We start from the raw sequence: 16,097 nt of genomic DNA, 5'->3' as shown, positions 1-16,097 counted from the left end.
GTAACAAGGTACAGTGCATTGGTATGGTTTCAGACTCCAACAGATCTCTAAGAAATTATCATACATTCAGTTTCAGTGTAATATCAAAGAATATCCACACTTTTCTCAACAGGTATTCAAAGACTCCTCTCTTTTCCAGTGATATATCTATGTGAGGCTAGATTGTTTTCTGTGTACTTCATCAAAATAACAGGGGTGCCTGACTGGCTCAGTCGGTTAAGCATCTGCCTTTAGCTCAGGTCATGATCTCAGGGTCCTGGGATTAAGTCCCACATTGGGCTCCCTGCTCAGCGGGGAGTCTGCTTGTCCTTCTGCCCCTCCTCCTCCACTCATACTCTCTTTCTCTCTCTCTCAAATAAATAAATAAAATCTTTAAAAAAAAAATAACAGATTGTGACAGATTGAATGTAGAAGCAGATGTGAGAATCCGTCGGTGTTCCATTAGGGTCAACATTAGAGATTTGCAAAAATGTAAAACAAAGCTACTCCTCTCACTAAGTTTTGTTTTATAAAATCTGTTTTTCACAAAAGTTATTTATATTTACATGTATTGGACTTATTAAATGAATTGACCGATTTCAAAAATATTTAATTTTAATTTCTAATAAATATCAGTAGATATAATCCACATAAAGAATTTTTTAGAGTGTATACAGGTCATAATAGTACAAAGTTGGAGAAGAGCTGCCTTGAGTGAAGAGGACCCATGGAAAGTTCCACTTCTCACATAGTTTACAATCGGCATTGTCATCTCTCACCTTCAAATAGGAAAGGACAATTGAAGATCCCAGATATTTGGGGAGAGCCTCTAACGTGAATGACAGAAGCCAAAAGGATCAAACAGTAAAGAGAGCTCAGCAGAAAGCAAAAAGGCAGGAAAGAAAAGCTGCAAATAATTAATAGTAATAATAATAATAATAATAATAGTAATACCATAATCTTTAGAGAGAAATTTTGCACTCATAAGAACAGTAACATAAGAACCATCTAAAGAGCATATTTTTAAAAAACACTGAAATTAAAAATCAGATAGTAGAAAGGAAAACATTTAATAGAGGGGACAGAAAATAAAATTGAAGTCTCCCAGAAAACGAATAATAAACAAGAAGATAGAAAATAGGAGAGGAAGAATAAGAAAGATTAGAGTATCACACCAGGAGATCTAAAATGTGAATAATAGGAGCTTCAAAGAGAGAAGAGAAAATGGGGGAAGGAAATATCAAAGACCCAATTTAGGCATAGAGGTTCCTTAGCTTTTTGGTCCCAGGATCTGTACATACTTCAAAATTACTAAGGACCCAAAAAGGTTTTTTTTATTTATGGTGTATGATGTTTTGTTTATCATGATAGAAATTAAAACTGAAAAATCGTTAAAACTTCAGTTTATTCAATAATAATGAACCCACACATTTTTAGAAAAATAAGCTTTTCCCCCTAACATTTGTGTATATATTGGAATTGGTTTACATTTTTGCAAATTTCTTTATTGTGTGACTTACTAGAAAATCACTGGATTCTTTTTTTTTAATTAAAGATTTTTTTTTTTTTTTTTATGTGACAGAGAGACAGCGAGAGAGGGAACACAAGCAGGGGGAGTGGGAGAGGGAGAAGCAGGCTTCCCGTGGAGCAGGGAGCCCGATGCAGGGCTCGATCTCAGGACCCTGAGCCGAAGGCAGACGCTTAATGACTGAGCCACCCAGACGCCCCTAGAAAATCACTGGATTCTTAAGTGAGCTTCTACTTTCCATCTGTTTCCTCATCCCAAGTCATGTCACCTCTGAAAAAGTCTGCTGTATGCTCATGAAAGAATGAAAGTAAAAACACCAATATTGCCTAAGAATTTTTATGAAAATAGTGACTTTACAGACTCCTGAAGGGGTCTCAGGAATCCAGGGGTCACTTGGAGAAGTGATGCTCAAGAACATTTCCCAAATAGTCAAGTTGGCTCTGTGCATGAAAAGACTCACCCCTTGGGGCGCCTGGGTGGCTCAGACGGTTAAGCGTCTGCCTTTGGCTCAGGTCATGATCGTGGGGTCCTGGGATCGAGCCCCACATCGGGCTCCCTGCTCGCCAGGGAGCCTGCTTCTCCTTCTCCCTCTGCTGCTGCTCCCCTGCTTATACTCTCTCTGTAATAAAAAATTTAAAATCTTAAAAAAAAAAAAAAAAGACTCACCCCAAAGTCAGCCATCACAGAATTTCAGAATTATGTTAACAAAGAGACAATTCTAAGAGCTTCCAGAATAGAAAATCAGGTCACATGAATCCTGGATCATGGATCAGAATGTTACTGGACTTCTCAGCAGCATTGGAATTCAACAGATACTCAGAGAAAATTATTTCCAACCAAGAATTCTATATCCAGTAACATGATCAGCCAAGTGGGAAGGGAGAACATTCTAAAACAGGAAGAGTCCCAGAAAATGTATTGCCTATTACCTTGACTCAGACAGCTACTGGCTGTTGTAATCGCCCAAAGAAGGATACATCTGAAATGGTAGCTAAGAAACAGGGCATCTAACACAGGAGCCGGTGAAGTGCATCATCAGGATGGTGCTGGGAGAACCCAACAGGTGTGGAGAGCAGGTTAACCTGTTCAGGTGAGGGCAGAAGGACTGAGGGCTCCAGCAGGGAGATGACCAAGAAAGAATACAACCAATAGGTGATCTGATGTTTGAACACAGGGAGGCGAGAGTTACCCTTCCATTGCAAAATTTAAGGATAAATTAGTGGTGTGTACTTGGAAAACTAAGAAAAAAAAAGGGGGGGGGGTGGATGATTTTAACTCTAGGGAAAACATGGTTGTACAAGAAAGGAAATGTAATTATGGTATACTCCCAGGCTCAGCTGAGGATAATATTTATATAGTCTTCAAAATGTAAGCTCTGACTTTTAATCTAATCAAATTTCATAATAGAAATCATTGAGATCAGATGAGGGGAAGTTTGGGAAATTAGGAAGTAAATAATATCTCAAATTAAAAAATGCTGAAAACGCTGCATCGGCATGTTTAGAGCCGTGGATAGAAACAGCAAGACGTTGAGAATGCTTCTCGAGAGTGGCAGTAGAGAACGGGAAACAGAAAGTAAGAAACTGCTTGTTTTTATTATTTAGCTTTACTATTTAACTTTTTTTTTATCTTTTTAAAGTAGTCTCTACACCCAGTGTGGGGCCTGAACTCACGACCCTGAGATCAGGAATCCTATGCTCTACCGATTGAGCCAGCCAGGCGCCCCTATTTAACTTTTTATTAAATATGTAATATACCTCTAATTAAAATAAACACTTAACATAAAATATGTATTAATACAACTTATAGAAAGTGCAATTTGGAAATGTGTTACCATTTAACTCTGTGATGCCCTTTGACCCAGGAATTTAATTTTATCTAATAGTAAGTTGGTTACATTAATTATACTGTATCCACACAATGAAATAGTATGCTGTTCCTTAAAATAATGCTACTGCCATTAAAAAATAAGATAGGTTTTCTTTTCTTTTTTTTTTTTTTTAATTTATTTATTTGACAGAGAGTTAGAGAGCACAAGTAGGCAGAGCGGCAGGCAGAGGGAAAGGGAGAAGCAGGCTCTCTGCCGAGCAGGGAGCCCGATGCGGGGCTCAATCCCAGGACCCTGGGATCATGACCTGAGCCGAAGGCAGCCGCCCAACCGACTGAGCTACCCAGGCGCCCCTAAGATAGGTTTTCATCTGAGGAAAGATATTTCCTCCCACCATATTTTTCCTTTAGAGCACTATCTCCAGTTATAATTTTATTTATTTTTTTTAAAGTAAGCTCTATGCCCAACATGAGGCTTGACCTCATGACTCCGAGATCCGGAGTCCCATGCTCCACCAACTGAGCCAGGCAGGCACTCCCTCTCTGTTTATAATTATAATTTGTTAGTGTGATCTTTCATGGAATGTCTGACTCTTCCAATGGATTCCGAGCTCCAAGCACTCAGGGACCGTATCTCCTTCAGCTCACTGATGTGTTTGTTCTTATGCCTTGCCTGGCATTTGGTACCTAGGCAGCTATTTGATGAATGAGTAAGTAAGTGTGTGTGAACATGCATACAGACAATGCCAACCGTCTAGAAGACTTCAATGTGAGGCAGGGCTTATCTCTAGGTGGGAGAGTTAAAGGTCGGACCTGTATTTAAATCCCTGGGGTACCATGACCTTGGGCAAGTCCCTAATCTAAGCCTTGGACATAATGACAATAGGTCCTCAGTTATCCAGTTAACTATGATTCCGTGTAGCAGTTGCCACCTCTGGGCCTGCCTGCTCTCCTACCTCGAGAGTGTACTTTGGCTTTGACCACTATTAAATCCTTACTTAAAAAAAAAAAAAAGTGATTCCTCGTAAACGCCATATAAATGTGCAGACCTCTGAGTTACATAAAGTGTTCTCAATCATCAGACTATAATCTAATACTTTCTGGCTATTATTTTTTTATTAGTGAACTTCTGCAAGATTTGGAAAACTGTGAAAATGATCCTGTGGCCATAGCAGAATGTTTTGTGTCCAAGGTAAGCAGGGTTCATTTCTCTGGGACAACCAAGACAGACGCAGATTGCAAATTGTTTTCATTTTAAAGTTAAAATGACTGGTTTGTTTCATACTGGATGAAGTTACCCACAAATCTCTCTCACTCTGTTTTTTCTTTTTTTCCACTAGCAAGGAAAAAAAAGTGTTACTGTCCCCAGTAAGTAGTTGTCTTAGAACTTGTATCGTTACTGAATGATGCTTATGCATCTTTCCTAAGAAAGAAATTTGGGCTTGGTGGGGAGGAAAATCCAGAATAGAGTAATATTTGAAAAATAAATACGCAGAGAATACCTCAAGACCAGCTACAAAAATCTGTTAGAATCTAGGTATTTTATCTATAATATTCGTGGCACTAGCCTAGGCTATATAATTATCGTGGGGGGGAGGGGACTAAGGGGGGAGAGGGGACTAAGGAGATGCAGAATTAATCTCTTATATCTTAAAAATACATTCTCATTTTCCTACATTTTTTCTTAAGCTACACTGATAGTTTAGAAAAATAGAAGAAAAGGATCTGACCTTTAAAGCTTATGAAATGGTTGGCTCCGACCCTGCACCAGGGTTCTGAAACATACAAGACAGTCCTTTACAGAGTTTTCCCGCGTGCTACCTACTCTATATAGACTCTTATCTTAAGTTTCTCTTAAACATGCAACAACTTTTGTTTGGAAAAGGGCTCGTGGAAATTATTTTGCAGCAAAATGTCATGTGATTTCTGCAGTTGTGGTTTCAAGGGTACAGAGGTGTAAGCAAGTTTCGTGATGGTGCTCGGGGATCAACCAGGCATCAGCACCTCATTTAGAGCTGCAGAGTGTGCTGTGAACTTCAAGATGAGATGCCTGATCTGGCTCAGGATTTGCTTCAGGGCCGTTTCTTATAGCCACAGATTCATCCAGTGGTTTCAAATCCAGACATAACACTCCGGGTTTTATTGAAGCGTGATTCCTTAAAGGCAGTTGATGGGCTTGCATATAAAACCCTCCTGACTGTGGGCAGGTGCGTGGATGTCCACGTGTTAACATGTGAAATGTACACTCGTGCTTACACACACAATTCTTGTCATACGTTCCCTGTGTCATAATTAATTCTTATAAAGGACAGGAATTTGAAAAAGAGAAGGAAGAGGGAAGAGGGAGGAACAGGGAAAAAGATGTGCTGCGTATATCAAAGAAGATATGTTAGAATAGCCACGGCGCGTAAACAACATGGGAGTGATCGGAAACGCTCGGGCTTTTACCGGTAACTGTAATCACAAGTTGATTAAAGACGGTCCAGCATATGCTTAGCTCCGGCTTAATTATTCACATAAAAGTTTGTTTATGTGCCACGTTGCCAACTCCCAGATCTCATTTTTTCATTGTAATATTGCCAAGTTTAATTAGAAGCCTGACTTCAGCACTCCACACTTTCACATGGAGGCAGGGCACTGTGAGAGAGTGTTTGGTCCTGGCACGGGGTGCTTCTCACTCAGCACCCTGAAATTTAGACGATGTTACGTTTTCTGAAACACAACCAGCTGCTCGACTCTGGGGAGGAATGGAAAATTGCTTTAATTGAGAGGCCATTAATGAAAGAGGGAAGGCTGGTGGTTGACTTCTGCTTTAATCTGAATCACTGGGGCTTACACAGAGATTCATCTTTGACCTTGATTTTGTGGCATGTGGAGGTTACCAAAATCCTTCCTGACAAAAGAAGAATACAGTACTTCTTACCTGCTGCTTATCAAAGCACAAGGGGCTGCAGGGGCCATTCTCTGGAGGGACAGAAATACAAGTTCCCCAGTGGGCAGGCCAAGCTGTCTCCCAGCTGATTCAGCTCCCATTTGTCTGCTCCTAGGGCTGTAGAAACACCTAGAACAGGTTTCCTTGCTTTCCTGCTTGCTTCACCTCCATCCTCATTTCTGTCTCTTATCTTGGCTATCAGCTGGGCTGACCCTAGGCAGCATTTAGGAGGGAGACAGAGTTTATCTTCAGAGACCCAACCTCCCCTGAACCTCCTCCTCTCCCCTCCCATTGGTGCCCTTCTCCCTTCAGTGCCCAGACATGCACACCCACGCATGCACTGTGCACACACCCTACCCACTTATTGAGATTATCCTCAAGAAAGTGCTGACATTGAACATTCATATCATTGGAATGAATTCAAGTCCATGTTACCTCACCCAGATGCTACTTACATATTAAGCCTTTCTCATGAGTCTAGTGAAAACTTCTCAGGAATCAAAGTGTGTGTGTGTGTGTGTGTGTGTGAGAGAGAGAGAGAGAGAGAAAGAGAGAGAGAGAGAGATAGACCCCATGACAGAAGAAACCCTAAAATCATGCAGATTTCTTTACTATTCAACCAATAAACAGCTGAGGGGTGCCCCATGCGCCCAATTGGCCAGCCCTAACTATCTCTTTTATTTTGGTTCTTTCATAATTAAACATCTCATTTTTGCATCTCTAATTACAATTTGACAGAGTTGAATCAGAAAGAAATATCTATTTTTATCTAATTTCTTTATCATTGTCTTCTTTTTCCCTAATTACTTCTAAAAAGTATTTGGGGTAGCACGTATATTAAATAAAGGCATTTAAGGATTAACTAGGAGCTATTGATTTTTGTATAAAACCATTGTTTGGATTGTCCACAGAACTTATAAATCTAAGATCAAATATGCATTTAATTCTACATTAAGAACATAGAGCTGATTTAAATCAAAACCTAATTTAATATTGGAATAGAGCCATGAGGTGACAAAATACACAGCAATTCAATTGTGCAGAAGTCTTGAGGCTTTATTGGGGATAGGTGTATGTAGGTCAAGCATATGATGTAATTTAGATATATTTTCATTGAAGCATTTTTTTTAAGATTTTAGTTCTTTATTTAGAGAGAGTGTGCAAGAGTGCAAGTGGGGTGGGGGGGGTGGTTTGGACTCCTAAGCAGGCTCCACGCCCAGAGGGGTGCCCAACGTGGGGCTCGATGCCAAGATCCTGAGATCATGATCTGAGCCGAAATCAAGAGTTAGATGCTTAACTGACTGAGCCACCCAGGAGCCCCTGAAAGCCATTCTTTTCAAGTTTGGCATTTCAGATGATCCTAAAGGTCCCTCAACTTAAGGAAAGTCAATCTGATATTATTCAATCGCATGTTGAGTGTGCTGCAGGAGACAGGGAAGAAGCAAGAAAATCAGAGTGTGTGAGCAAACCCAGAGAAAGGCTCCATCTGGCATTACTTTACTGGACGACCTTGGGCAAGTCACTTTGCCAGGCTTGTCCACGGAGCCAGGGCCAGACGCTCCAGCGCCTTCGGGGCTGCTCCGGTGAGGGTAGCACATGTGCGGGCCCGGGTGGAGGCAAGAGCCACCGAAGCACCCGTGTTGTGAGGGCAGAAGTGTCGCATGAAACTGGCCTCCAGGCCCCGTGGATCTAATACGTTTTCAGGAGAAACCTGAAATCAAGATATTTTGATCTTGCAACTTTTGGAAACTGACAACTAATTTAAATTTTTAAAAAGGACTCTGTTTGAAAATTTGGCAGCCTATGCAGTTGGTGAGGGCGTGGGGAAACAGGCACTCCTGTAATTGTGGAAGAACAGAATGGCACAGGCCCTGTGGAGGAGAATTTGAGTATATCTAGCAAGATCACATTTGAATTCATCCTGTAATCCAGCAGTCCTCCTTCCAGAAATCTGCTCCAAAGAGACGGTGACAAAAAGACAAGCGTAGAGATGCGTGGGTGGCTCAGTCGCTTAAGCGTCTGCCTTCAGCTCAACATGATCCCAGGGTCCTGGGATCGAGCCCCGCATCAGACTCCCTGCTCAGCGGGGAGCCTGCTTCTCCCTCTGCCTGCCACTCCCCCTGCTTGTACTCTCTCTCTCTCTGACAAATAAAATAAATAAAATCTTAAAAAAGAAAGAATCAACTGTAAAATTAAAAATTGATCACTGATAAGGAAGGAAGGGATAGACCAAAATGGGAAGGAATAGAAGCTAGACTTCTTTGAATATGCATTTTCTTACAGAGTTGACCCTGAAACGATGTAAATATTTTTTCTCATAAAACTAAAGTTAAAAAGGCAGTCTCCAAAAAATTGAAAGCAAAATGAAATGATGAGCCTACTGATATAGCCACTTTGCGGCATAATCACACAAAAGAAATCCCAGTTGATTTTAAAATAGACAATGGAGAAAATACAGCAAATACACTTTTAACTGTTGTCAGTAATGATACCAAATATGGTGGTGTTGGTATTGTTATGCTGAAATCGAGTGTATTGTGGGATAAAACAAATGAGTATTTATGTTAGTGTCATTGAACTGGATTTGGGAGGAGACAGAAAACACAGGGTAATCATGAGGCTAATTAAAACCACTGTAATCCTGAATCAGAATTGCACGTTTGAACCAAGAATGTATTTTATGTTTAAAAAACACCATATTCCTGAGTCTGTCCACTGAAAGGGCCTAGAAATAATGATTAACCCAGTGGCAAGACCATCTCTGATACCCAGACTGTGGTCTCCAAATACAACTTGCACCCAAGAGGAATCAGGGCCCCGTGAAGAATGAGTGTGGGGCAGGAAATGTATAAGGTGGTCTGGAACATCTTGTCATTCCGGAAAATAAGGAAGCTCCCAGAGTCTGTAGGTCAGGTCACGAATACTAAAGAAGAGGCTCCTGCTGACCAAAGCTAGGATCATTTCAGCATCAGTAAAGATAATTAATTAGAAACAACTGAAACCCATTAAATATGTTTATATTCATGAATTCACAGTGATTAAAAAACCCAGAATGGTGGCTTTTGTGGGATGCTAGAAAACCAATGCGTTATCTTGAAAACAGAGGGAAAGAATCAGGCATTCATCCTGTCTGTCCCATACCAACTACAAGCTGCAGGGTAACAGTTAATAGAAGGAAGTTCCTTTTTTTGGAAAGATTCTGGCTAATAAATGAGGAAGGAATAGCAGAGTCAGAGATACCACCTCCTGGCAGCTCCTAATGAATTAATGGATCAGGCAATAATGACCAGTGGTGGTTAACATCACAGAGAGACAACCAGATATTCTGTGCCTCCTGATGGAAGCACGATACAATTATGATGCATTCCTGCCAAACTGTGGAACCTAAATCTATCCAATCTCCCCCGAACCGCACCAGTGCAGGGGGCAGGGGAACATATTAAAGGAAACCGTAGGGATATAACCAGCAAAACAGACCATGAGAAACTCTGTAGGATAAACCATCTGGTTTCTTCAACTAAATTGCAAGGGGAAAAAGGATAAAGGGAGGAATTTATCGATTAGAAGAGTCTTAAGAGATACCAGCCGGTTGCTTTGTGGAGTTATTTGGACTCCAAATCAAATAGGCCAACTATTTAAAAAAAGAAAATTAAGAAGATAGGAAATTTGAATAGTGACTGTTGAATATTCACATTATGGAATTATTTAAATATGATAATGGCATTGTGGTGATGCTTCTTTATAAAAGTCCTTATACTGGAGATATATACTAAAATATTTACAAGTGCGGTGATCTGATGTCTAGAATTTGCTTCAGAGGGATGGGGAAACGGTAGTAGGTGGATATAGATCATGAGTTACTACTGAGGTCAGGTGATGGATACTTGGTGATTCATTATACCATCCTCTCTACTTTTATATATATATATATATATATATGCTGGAGACTTTCTATAGTATCAAATTTTAAATCTAATCCTAGTCAAGTGAACAGAAGGGATTCTAAGTAGACATTCCTTTTAAATAAGAAAAAAATTAAAGCATTAAAATTACAAAAAAAAAGTCACTGTCTTGGAGTCACATGTGAATCTAGCATGAAGTAGCTTAAGAAGTAAAAAGAGCAGAATATGAAATACCACCAAAATAACGTAATGTCTCTTTTTCATAATGTAATTCCATGTTAGAGTTTGCAAGATCAAGGACTCCTGCTCTCAAATAATTTTCAGTTTAGTAGAAAAGAGGGGGATTCTGTGGTTCAATGAGCAATCTGTGCCAGATGAACACCATACGGCCCCTACCTTGCAGGAACTCACAGCCTAGAGTGGGAGACAGAGAGACAGAGAAAATGTCACTGTCGTTTGGCAAATGCTACTAGAGGTTTGGGTGTTGGGGAAGCCCAGAGTAGGAGCAGTGGGCTCTGCCCAAGCTCCAGGGAGGCTCCTTGGAGGAAATAAAGCCTAAGTTCAATGTCAAAGAATGCATAGTGGCTATCCATTGCAAGAGGTAGGAAAAACAGTGGGCAGAGATAATTGTATACGTGAGGGCCTGAAAGTTTATGGCGGCTTTCTTGTGCCCTGCACATACTTCTACCGTGTTCTTACCACCATAATTAAATTACCTACTTCTATTTCTCTTTCACGTTGCAAATCCAATGGAGGACTATAAGTACCTGGGGCAGAAACCTTACTTTCTTCCTCTTCCTTTTCACCAGATTCACCTAACATAGCAGGTGCTCAGTAAGTGTTTATTGACCTCAGATGAGTTCAAGTCGAGGTGGATTCTAGTGTGAAACAAGGTAGATAAAAAGGTATAGGTCATTGCCACGGGGGCTCAGGCAGGCCTGCGTGATGACAGAGCCAAATTTACGGGTATGAATGGTATTTCTTTTTATTGTTTTTAAATGCCTACTGATGCCTGTGCTTTTTTTTTGCGTCTGAACGTCTCTTGTTTCCTTGCAGAGTGAAGATTTCCACATTTACACGCAGTACTGCACTAACTATCCAAGGTACACGTTGTCGGTGTGCAGCTGTGCATCTCTGTGTTCGCATCCGGGTTCAGGCTGAGGGGTCCCATGCGTGCTGGTGGTAGGCGTTCTGTGCCTGGCACTGCGCTGAACGCCATGGAGAGACCGCACAGCGTGCTGAGAACGGATTACGGGGTAGCCAGATAGGGATCCATTCAGCTTAGGGACTCCCGGCAGAACCAGTGGGAGGGACATTGTGAAAGACCGTGAGAGAGACCAAAAAGATCGTGAGGTGTCTAATTCTTGCCCGTTACCCCTCTTGTATGTGTGGCACGTTTTGAAGAATTTGGGATGCACATAGAATGAGTTTATATAATCTAGCTGGGGTAAAATATCTTATATTTTTACTATATAAGCTCTGAGAACTATGTAAAAAGGACTCCTCGTCTCACCTGGATCTTGGCTTCAGTTTTGCTGACCCAGGGAGCCACACAGCGGGACGGGGGTGGGGGGGTTCGGGGGGGGGGGGTTCAGGGAATGCCATATGGACAATATCATGACCATTTCAGTAAGGGAGCCAGGCCCAAGGTCACTGTCGTCATTTCTTTTTTTCAGCAAAAGACTTTTATTGAGCATTTCTTGAGTCCTAATCACTGTGTTAAATGCTATAAATGCAAAATGTTGTTGAATTTAACTTGCACAATAATCCAGAGATGTCAAGGGATTCCAGAAAAGTGAAGCATCCATCACAGTGCAGGGCACGGGATGATAGGTTCTCAACAGTTGCTTCCTCATCATCGCCCCTGCCCCAACCCAGTGTGTGCATGAAGGAACCGAGACTCCGATAGTTTGCTGATTTTATGGGGACCACATAGCTGATGGGTGGCCCAGCTAGGATTCGAATCAAGGTTTCTCCAACCTCGGACCTACAAGGTTTCTACTACGTCCTTGTAAAGTTTCTCAGCAGAACTTGAGTTGCTATCTTGGGGACAAGCCGGGAAGATAAGAGCGACAGGCTCTGTTGTGTGTCTTGGTGGAAACCTGTCCCTAAGGCTAAAGTGGGTAGCAGGATCCACCTAGAAGCCAGTAGGCTGCCCTCCCTGCCCCCACAGCTACCACAGCAAGGAAGAACAAATAGGACCCCTGCTCGGAAGTGGCCTCAGAAAGCCAATTTGGATTCAGAGGCATGAAGCCAGAGGCTGAGACTTACGTACAAATACTTTCCACTGGAGGACTGTAGTCTCCCTCTCTAAACATTGGTCAGGATATTGTGCTGTGGGGATTTATTTGGTTAGCAACCAACTGCGCTTTTCCCAGGTTTCCCTAAAAACCAAACAAAACCCACCAAAACCCACATGCCAGTTAGTACGCTATCACCATATCCTTATCAGTAGACACACCCATAGTTTACACAGTTTCACTTAATGCTCTCTCCTGTAGTATTTGTTTCCACCTCTATGCTGAAGGTACCCAGAAAATTGTAGGATGCACCAACTAAATCCCATGAACCGGAAGCTAAAATCCAGCATGGCACCACACCCCAATCCAGAGAAATCACAGAATCGGCCTTCAACTTCTCCACTCAGCATCAAAGGGAAAGGGGAAAAAAAAAAATCAAACTCCAAAGATTCAACACATTTCTTGACCCCATTATCAGCATGGGAGACCCTGGAGGGGCTTGTCTGGGGGATTATGTCTGTATAAGTTTCATTATACACATGCCATTTGAAGAAATGACTTCTGAATTTGCAATTTGGGAAGTTTATATTAAGAAGATTTTTCGGACTTAGTAATAAGAGAGTACAAAATAAAGGCAGCTTTTTCTCTATGAGGCTGCTTCAGGGTCAAAAGACAGGCAAAAGCATTCATGTAAGAACACCATGGAGCCTGGTCCCAAGCGCACCGTGTGTTGGCAGGAAATAGGAACTAATATCCTTGTCTTCTAGCAACTTTTAGGGTTTTTTTGAGCATCAAATTCAACTAAATGCAATTGTGGAATAGGGTGTTAGGGAAGATCAAATCAATAAATACAAATTAATGTAAGTACGGACTCAGTCGTGTGTACTGGAAGCTAAAGATGCATGAGAGAAAGGAGTAGTAAGTCCCAGGGAGGAGAGTTAAGAACAGTTTCCTGGAGGAAGTGTTTTTTTCTATTTGGGGTTTTTTTGTATTTTCATGTTTTCTTTTTTATCGTATATCTTCAACTTTGAAGAAGGAAAGAAACAGGTTAGCAGAGAGATGGTCACAAGGCATGCTCAGTGAAGTAGGCGTGTCCGGTTCTTGCCCAATTGTATGGTTTTCATATTCATAGAAAAATATTTCCTCTTGGCTCCTTTTCTCCAATCAGTTTGCTTTCTGAAGCCCCGGTCTCCTTTTCCCTCTCTTAACAAGCCAAGAGTGCCAGGTGTTTCAGCCCATCTGACAACATTTCTTCTCCCTTTGGATCCAGGCTAGAGATATTAAATGTCGCCGGCACACCCTGACAGATGTCCACCTTCTTCATACCAGTCATGCCCCAGCAGTTTCGCTGGGAAGAGACACAAGCCTTCCCTCCTTTCCCGAAGGAGGGGCCCAGGCCCTGTCAGGTCATTGTCCTCAGATGTCTCCCTGGGCCCTGAACCTGGAGTTCAGTGTGCTCCCAATTTGTTGCAGGTGTCCTGTCCGTGGGCACAAGCTGAAGCCTTCAGATGGCCAAAGGGCAACTGGGCAGCCGATTCTGGCTCTGGAAGAACCTTTAAAAAGACCCTCGGCTACATGATAAGGAGTAGTTTTGAAATCTCAACTTCTGGGGGAAATAAATCCGTTTGGACAGATAATTCTCAAAGCAGATGGGCACAAAAGTGATTCTAATAGGTTCATTAAGAGACCTCCATTTCAATTCCTTCCAAGGAGTCTAATTTGGCCCTAATTTTCTAAATTAATCCTGAAAACATATTACTGCCTTGGGGAGAGAGGGGCTGAAATCACTTCCACCTGCTTTCTTCTAAGTTATGAGACCATACGATTTTAATTTACGTATGTGTGTGTGACTTCACAAGCCCACTGGCTTTCATGTATAAGATATGAACACTGGTTCAACTATTCCCCTGGGGTGTTAGGGGGCTATACTTACTACCTTTGGGGAAGCTGGGATGCAGAAGGAATTCTGACCTGCTTTCCGAGTCCACTGAGGCACACTCCCTAAGAAGTGAAGTTCTCTAGCTGTTTCAGAAACTGTCTTTAGAGGGATCTGTTCAGAGATTCTCAAAGGGAAGTTAACTTGTGGGCCACGGTCTCCAAAGATCTGCACGGAGTATCAGGCAGTTTGTGCATTCTACAAAGGCAGCTGGCAGAAGGGGTGACAAATGCCCGGCACGGGGCTGGCTCTACTGAAGAATGAGCTCCTTTTTTCCTAGTATAGAGGTGCCCCGTCCTTGCAGTCTGACCTGTGCAGACTGAATACAAATGTGTGGTTCGTGCACTGCACGGATACCCATATGGGACGCAACTGGGGGCTAACATCTGACTCAGATCCCCCTTTTGCCAAGCATGTGTCCTGGCCAGGGACTTCATCCCTAGAAGGGAGGAGCTTGCTGCTTAGAAGCCATCTGTCCATGTGCAACCAGCTTTTTCTTGTGCCTTTTTCTAATCCATCCGCCCAAAGAGACACCTTTTTCTAATTTGTCCAGAGGCATTTTAGTCTAGCTATAGCTCTTGCTGCCCCACCTGTTTTAGGGCATTTAAAACTTACATACCCATCTCACTATTACAACTGAGATAAAAATGTGTCCTTCCTGCAGGTCAGTGGCTGTGTTAACAGAGTGCATGCGGAACAAGATGCTGGCCAAATTCTTCAGGGAACGTCAGGAAACTCTGAAACACTCTCTGCCTCTGGGGTCCTATCTCTTGAAACCAGTTCAGCGGATTCTCAAATATCATCTCCTTTTGCATGTAAGTTTCTGCCTGCCCTTGAATACTTTCCAGGGGATGGTGATTTTGTGCATTTATCCTCCATTAAGCTTCGGGGAAAAAATATCAGAACAGGCTGTGGACATATGGAAACGTTTTCCACACTCATACTTTACAACGGACTAATCTGCTTTGAGGAATTAGAGATATTTATATTCTGGGCCTGCAGCCCCATTGACACCAGCCAAGTGAAAAGATTCATTTTAGCTCTAATTCTGATAGGGCTTAGGAATACCTCGCTCTGGGCAGTGAATGGTTTCAGATAGAGAGCTATCACCGTAATGAAAAACAGATTTTTATGTGTCTTATCTCCACGAGCCTAGATTCAGTAGGCAGTTGGGCAGGAGAGCTATCTGTCATAGATTGGCTTTTGTATGAGCAAAGAGAAGGTGCCAAAAAAGGAGAAGACCAATGAGTGGTGTGATGAATGATCTTTGAGCGGGGCTTAGCATCACTTCATTGTATTTGTTGCATTTCCCATTATTTGTATACAATGCATGGAGGCTTTATAAACAAAGGTAGACATAGCTCTCACATTCTCATGTCTTCCTCTAAGGAGGTTGATAAAATTGGGGAAAAGTTCTGTTGCAAGTCATTTCCATTGGGTCAGTAGGATTGGATTGCCCTTATAACACAAGGAAGACCTAGCATGGTGGTTAGGGTCCAGGCTCTGGGTTCAAATCCTGTAAATTGTCCATGTTCACTGTAGCTCACAGGCAGTCCATAAAAGTGAGCTATTGTTTTTGTTTAATTATTTTCATACTACATTAAAATCTTAAAATTTGAATCCAGAGCTCTTATCTGTATCACCATGCCTGCAATTTATTTGTATCTCTTTTTAAATGATTCCAGGTTCCCAGCTTGGATAATCATTCCAATTTTGCTCAGTTCACAAACATGTACAATTTTAAGAACGCTTA

The 16,097-nt window shown here is 41.8% G+C and overlaps 1 protein-coding gene across 6 annotated transcripts in view; it reads left to right on the top strand.

The window, feature by feature from the left end:
• Positions 1 to 16,097, top strand: part of PLEKHG1 (pleckstrin homology and RhoGEF domain containing G1) — a 223,253-nt gene that overhangs the window by 174,463 nt on the left and 32,693 nt on the right. For all 6 annotated transcript variants that reach the window (XM_032407660.1, XM_032407664.1, XM_032407663.1 and 3 more), the window contains 3 exons: positions 4,457 to 4,526; positions 11,225 to 11,271; positions 15,009 to 15,159. In XM_032407660.1, the coding sequence (XP_032263551.1) occupies positions 4,457 to 4,526; positions 11,225 to 11,271; positions 15,009 to 15,159 (268 nt within the window). The remainder of the gene's footprint in view (positions 1 to 4,456; positions 4,527 to 11,224; positions 11,272 to 15,008; positions 15,160 to 16,097) is intronic.

Source organism: Phoca vitulina, unplaced genomic scaffold (genome assembly GCF_004348235.1).
Source record: "Phoca vitulina isolate PV1807 unplaced genomic scaffold, GSC_HSeal_1.0 scaffold9, whole genome shotgun sequence".
Classification (NCBI taxonomy): Eukaryota; Metazoa; Chordata; class Mammalia; order Carnivora; family Phocidae; genus Phoca; species Phoca vitulina.
This window is presented reverse-complemented; position numbering and strand designations above follow the sequence as displayed.